Below are 6,804 nucleotides of genomic sequence, written 5' to 3'. Positions count from 1 at the left end.
GGGCCCATAACCTGTTGAGGTTTCGTTGTGGTTTTCGGGATAGCTTGGTTTCGGATGTGGTGGAAGAAGGAGTCACAATTAAGTTGTTACAAGCTCTGCTTCTTCAATATATCTGTAGCTTCCCGGGAAAAAATTTTCACATATAATCATATATAATCATATATGCTCATATACGAAAAATGTCCATATATAAGATACCATATGTATCATATATGATCGTATATGATAATGTGTTTGTCATATATGACGGTATATATGACAAATACATTATCATATACGATCATATATGATGCACATGTTTGTCATATATACTGTCATATATGACAAACACATTATCATATACGATCATATATGATACATATGGTATCTTATATATGGACATTTTTCGTATATGAGCATATATGATTATATATGATCATATGTGAAAATTTTTTCCCGGGTTACAATAAACGTGTGCTCTCACGACGCAGGCAAGGGCAAGAACAGCGCGGAAAACCAGGAAACATACATAGCGCGTAACGCACATTAAAAAGAAAGAAAGCCGTCTACCAGCGCCCTCTGACAGACAAAGTGTCCTCCCAATATGCTTATACATATATTATACCTTACTTTACCTTTTTCCATTCATCAGGTGTTAAGTTTGGACCAGCACCTATTGCATTTAATTTATTTGTTAATTCTTCCCATTTACGAGAAATATAATTTTCATCTAAAGTGGGATTTATTGTTCCACTTGTAAAGGCATAATCGTTTTCCAAAAATGATAGACAGAGTTCATATTGTTCTTTCGAAGTATTCAGTGTTCCCTTTCGCTTATTTCCTTTCTTTATTTCATTTTCACAAGAACTGTGAGCAATCAAAAACACAGCCCCACTGTAGTGTTTGTAAGCCTAAATGTAACTAGGCATAGTTACATTTACTGTCTCGTGCGCACGAATGCGACGGGGGGCGCGAGGAACACACGAGAGCAGCAAGCGAGAGTGTACGTGCCACCTGCGTGCTTCGGGGTGTTGGCGAGCCAGTAAATAATAAAAGGACGTATACATATAATACATGTGGCGACGAGGTAAAGAATAATAATAATAAGGAGAAAGGAAACGTGAGTAAACAATGTGACCGGCACTACGTAACCCGATCAAGTGATTAGAGGTTAGGATCGATAGGCTATCACGTATACTACATATTATTAGTTACCTTGAGATGTAAGCAGAATAAAAGTAAATGTAGCGGCTTGAGGACGTTAATTATAGAACTAACTGTCACGCTGTAAACACGGAAAATATGACGCGATAATAGGTAATTAAGGAACGAATAAATCCACTAAACTGGAAACGTGTGCTTGGTACAAAGGTACCCCCATTAAATTGGAATACATGGTATATAGTACCTCCATTAAATTGGAATATATGGAATCAAATGGTATATAGTACCCCCATTAAATTGGAATACATGGTACATAGTACCTCCATTAAATTGGAATATATGGTATAATATGATATAGTACCCCCATTAAATTGGAATATATGGTATACAGTACCCCCATTAAATTGGAAAATATGGTGTAGAGTACCCCCATTAAATTGGAAACATCTGGTATAGTTATCCATTAGATTGGAAACGCATTGAAAGAAATACATACATCCCAAATTGTAAACCACCATCAAATCAAAACGGTCACTGCCATGTGAAATGAATTCCTTTTCAGGTCGCCTAAATAGTTATATAAGATGTCAAACACACTGCCACCACTAGAAAAACTTGATCTGGAGGGGGATGGTGCCTCAGTTGGACAAAGATGGGAAAGATGAAAAAGATCCTTACATATTTACCTCGAGGCGTCGGGTATCAAATGCCCAATAAAGAAAAGAGCGACTTTATTGCTGCTAGGTGGATCAGATCTGCAGGAGATCTTCTATAATTTGCCAGATGCCAACGCAGAGACGAGTAGGGAAACTGATGCTTTCGCAGTAGCAGTACGGAAGCTCGATGACTATTTCATACCGAAACAAAGTAAAGTTTATGAAAGGCACGTCTTTCGACTTCTTAAACAGGAAGAAGGAGAAAAATTTGAAAAATTTTTAGTAAGGTTAAGAACCCAAGCAGTCAAATGCAAATTTGAGAAGCCAGAAGAACATTTAATAGACCAAATAACCGAGAAAGGTACTTCAACAGAATTGCGGAAAAAAATTTTGACAATAGGAGATGACATCACACTGGATAAAATAATTACAGAAGCTAACACACTAGAAGTCGTGAACCATCAATTGGAAGAGTACGAACAAAAAATTAAGAGTCAAGACGTAAATGTAAACGCAGTGAACAATAAAAACAACAAGGCTCCAAATCCAGACGGACAAAAGAACCGATTCTCGAGTAATAAAAGATGTGGGAGGTGCGGAAGTTATAAACACACTTCGGAAGATAACAACTGTCCCGCAAGAGGAAGGAAATGTCATGATTGTGGGAAATTAGGACACTTTCGCCAATATTGCAAGACTCAAGGGATACGGAAACGGAAAGCGGATGAAATAAAGAAACAAGATGGAGAGAAGAGAGAAAAACAAGCTCGGAAAGGAAGCGGAATAAATAGGGTCGAAAACGAAGAAGTTGATTACGTTTTTAATGTTAATTATAATGCGACAGTAGAATGCGAAGTAGGAGGTGTCAAGATAAATATGCTAATTGATTCTGGATGTAAATTAAACTTAATCACAGACAAAACATGGGAATTCCTAAAAGATCAGAAGGTTACGAGTTTCAACTTAAATAAGGAACCAGACAAGACATTACTGGCTTATGGCAGCGATACACCACTCAACATCCAAGGCTCATTCGAGACAGAAATCAAAGTGAACAATCGAGAAGAAACTGCAACCATATACGTAATTTCAAGGGGATCAAGAGATTTACTAGGCAAAGACACGGCTATTCGTCTGGGTGTTCTAAAACTGGGCCTCAACGTGTATCAAATTGGAAACAGGCCTTTCTCAAAGTTTAAAGGTGTGTTAGTAGAAATTCCCATCGACGAATCAGAAAAACCTGTTTCACAACCCTACCGGCGAATACCAATCCCGATCGAAGAGAAAATAAACAAAAAAATAAAGGAATTGCTGGACGCTGACATAATAGAGGAAGTAAACGAACCTTCGAAGTGGATTTCACCAATAGTTCCCATACTAAAGGACAACGGAGAATTACGTTTGTGTGTGGATATGAGACGGGCAAACGCTGCGATTAGGAGAGAAAATCACCCATTGCCATCCATGGACCATCTCTTACCGAAGATAAGGAAAGCTGCATTTTTCACAAAATTGGATATAAAAAATGCATTCCATCAAGTAGAGCTACATCCCAACTCTAGGCATATAACTACATTTATAACTTTGAAAGGATTGTACCGATACAAACGGTTAATGTTTGGTATCACTTGCGCACCCGAATTATTTCAGAAAATACTGGAAAAAATGCTGATCAAATGTGAAGGAGTTATAAACTTTATCGATGATATTCTGGTCTACGGATGTACAGAACAAGAACATAATTTGCGACTACAAAAAGTATTGCAAGTATTGGAAGAAAATAACGTTTTACTTAACCAGGCAAAATGCGTATACAAAACGAGGAAGATAAATTTCCTAGGGCATGAATTAACACCAGGGGGAGTCAAACCACTGGACAAATATGTCAGAAGCATCACCGAATTCAGAACGCCGAAAACAGTCGACGAACTGCAAAGCTTCCTGGGGTTAACCAATTATATAAATAAATGGATTCCCAATTTGGCTACACTAACAGAACCGTTAAAAGAACTATTGGGGAAGAAGATCAAGAAAAACGCTAGTATTGAAGAATATTGGACTAAGAAGCAGGAAGAAGCATTTAAAGGACTAAAGGGAACACTCATAAACATACAAACTCTTGGCTATTATGATGTTAAGGATAAGACACAGGTCATCGCTGATGCAAGCCCTGTAGGATTAGGAGCTGTCCTTGTGCAGATTGATACAAACGGACCTCGAATCATCGCTTATGGAAACCGAACTTTAACTGACTGCGAGCGTAAATACAGTCAGACAGAGAAAGAGGCTCTAGCTTTGGTCTGGGCTATCGAACATTTTAGAGTATTTCTTTTCGGGAAGGAATTTGACCTGGTCACCGATCATAAGCCCTTAGAAGTTTTGTTTGGACCGAAATCCCGACCATGTGCACGTATCGAAAGATGGGTTCTGAGATTTCAATCATATCGTTATAACATAAAATACAAACCCGGAAAAACCAATATTGCAGATCCACTCTCACGATTATGCAAATACTCAATCAATCCTCAAGCCGGAAACGACAAATACGTACACCAGATAGTAGAATATGCTAGACCACATGCAATCCCTATGAGCGACATCGGCAAGCATTCTGAAGAGGATCCAGAAATCTGCAGTGTAAAAAAAGGCATCTATAAAAATGACTGGGACGATGCAGTTAAGGGATACAAGATTTTTGAGAACGGACTTTGTTTTTACGGTAACATACTGTTGAGAGAAAGCAAAATAGTAATACCTCAAACACTAAGGAAAGACGTATTGGACGCAGCGCATGAAGGTCACCCAGGCATAGTGGCAATGAAAGGGCGGTTGAGATCTAAAGTTTGGTGGCCGAGAATAGATAAGGATGCGGAGAAAATTGTGAAAAGCTGTAAAGGTTGTACTCTGGTTGGAATGCCAAACCCACCAGTTCCCATGAAACGTCGAGAACACCCTGCGGCACCCTGGATCGATGTGGCAATGGATTTGTTAGGACCATTACCTAATAGCGACTACTTACTAGTGATAATTGATTATTATAGCCGATATAAAGAAATAAAGGTAACGAAAACAATCACTAGTACGCAAATAATCAAACTATTAAAAGAGCTATTTGGTCGACTGGGTTACCCTATTTCCATCACAGCGGATAACGGTCGACAATTTGTAAGTGAGGAGTTTAAAACTTTTTGTAAAGAGTGCAACATTACTCTCTTCAACACAATTCCCTACTGGCCGCAGCAAAATGGAGAGGTGGAGAGACAAAACCGGGATATATTGAAACGTCTTAAGATCAACGTAATAGAGAAGGACTTAAAGGAAAGCTTATGGGAATACCTGATGATGTATAATTCAACCCCGCATTCTGTAACAGGCAAGACACCGGCAGAACTTTTTTTCAGGAGACAGAATAGAGATAAAATCCCTACACTACAGGACATAAATGACAAAGAAAACGATTCAGAAGTGAGAGACAAAGACAGGGAACAAAAGGAGAGAGGGAAAGAATATGGCAATAAGAAAAGAAGAGCAAAAGATTTTGAGGCAAAGGAAGGAGACAAGGTGTATATAAAAGAGACAGAAAAAACAAACAAGCTCACCCCAAATTACAAACCAACACCACACGTGGTGGAATCATCGCAAGGTGGAGACGTCATTGTAAGGAACGAAGAGACAGGTCAAAGGCTAAGGAGAAATGTAATACATTTAAAGAAAGTAGAAGGCGAATGGGAGACGGTCCAGGAAGGAAATAGCGGAAACCAAGACCAGTTGCAAGAGGAAGGAAAAAGAGATTGATGGATGGACAATTCCTTGATTAATATGGTACTGTAATATTGATGTATAAAATAAAATAAAATAAAAAATTTTTTGTTAACAAGGAAGGGATGTAGTGTTTGTAAGCCTAAATGTAACTAGGCATAGTTACATTTACTGTCTCATGCGCACGAATGCGACGGGGAGCGCGAGGAACACACGAGAGCAGCAAGCGAGAGTGTACGTGCCACCTGCGTGCTTCGGGGTGTTGGCGAGCCAGTAAATAATAAAAGGACGCATATAATACACCCACAAAAAAAGTTGTCTGACCCTAAGACCAGACCAGTGTATTCTTATGTATTTTGACCCGCTGAATCTGAATCCGAGGTCAGAATTGAAGAATTACTAGCTTTAACGTCCCTAACCTCAAAAAACTCATAATTTTACGAAACGGGCACTTTTGCTAGACGTACCCACCCCTCGGTCTGCGGAACTAAAATAATATGAACATGTTTTTTTTAGTATTTTGACCCGCTGAATACGAATCCGTGGTCAGAAATGCTCCATCAGGTCTCAAATCCTCCCTAAACTAAAAAAATGCATTAAAATTCCCCCCCCCCCAACTGCTTCTTGAGCTATTCTCTTGATTCATGAAGTTCTACTATAAGCAAATCAAGAAACTGATTGGGTTCCCAAAAAAATATGTAATATTTGTAATAAAATGTTGCAGAAATGTGAAATTAACAGGTCATATCTGACAATGACAGTACCTGCCATGTGGAAGAAGCCACAAAATCTGGAAGATTGTTACTTTTGTATGACGAATCTGAATAGAAAAAATGCCTCAAGAAAGTCAAGCTTCCTTTATGGTAATGTTCCAAGCCTAACAAGATATATGGTTTCGTCAGCCAGCGATAGCGCAGATCATGATCAGATAACGGTTACGAGTTCCACTTCCACTTTTGAAAAGATAGATATCGATCAAGATTCAAATGATGAATCTGAAAATGATGCTGCAACCGACAGTGACAGTGAAGAAAACGATCATGATTACTATAAAACATATTCTTCCATGGAGAAAAACACTATAAATGTTAAACAAGAAGACTTAAATTACCTCAAGATAGTGCTGAATATCTTGTTTCCTGGATGAAAGAAAACAAGTTAGTACCAAAGAAAGTGAAATCTTCCTATTATCGTGATAGGGAGAAAGAATTTCGCAAATATTTTAATGAGGATAAAGATATGTCTT

General features: G+C 38.4%; 1 protein-coding gene across 1 annotated transcript; it reads left to right on the top strand.

The window, feature by feature from the left end:
• The first annotated feature begins 1,727 nt into the window (after positions 1-1,727).
• Positions 1,728-5,594, top strand: LOC105557790 (uncharacterized protein K02A2.6-like). The gene is made up of 2 exons (XM_012005133.1): positions 1,728-1,776; positions 1,888-5,594. The coding sequence occupies exons 1-2, from the start codon at positions 1,728-1,730 to the stop codon at positions 5,592-5,594; spliced, it is 3,756 nt and encodes a 1,251-aa protein (XP_011860523.1).
• The last annotated feature ends 1,210 nt before the right edge of the window (positions 5,595-6,804 follow it).

Source organism: Vollenhovia emeryi, unplaced genomic scaffold (genome assembly GCF_000949405.1).
Source record: "Vollenhovia emeryi isolate VEMERY1.0 unplaced genomic scaffold, V.emery_V1.0 DF939418.1, whole genome shotgun sequence".
Lineage (NCBI taxonomy): Eukaryota > Metazoa > Arthropoda > Insecta > Hymenoptera > Formicidae > Vollenhovia > Vollenhovia emeryi.
This window is presented reverse-complemented; position numbering and strand designations above follow the sequence as displayed.

Coding starts and splice junctions, on each gene's coding strand:
- LOC105557790 (XM_012005133.1), top strand. CDS start 1,728: ATGTCAAACACACTGCCACCACTAGAAAAACTTGATCTGGAGGGGGAT. Junction 1,777..1,887: donor ACTTGATCTGGAGGGGGATG/GTGCCTCAGTTG, acceptor TATTGCTGCTAG/GTGGATCAGATCTGCAGGAG.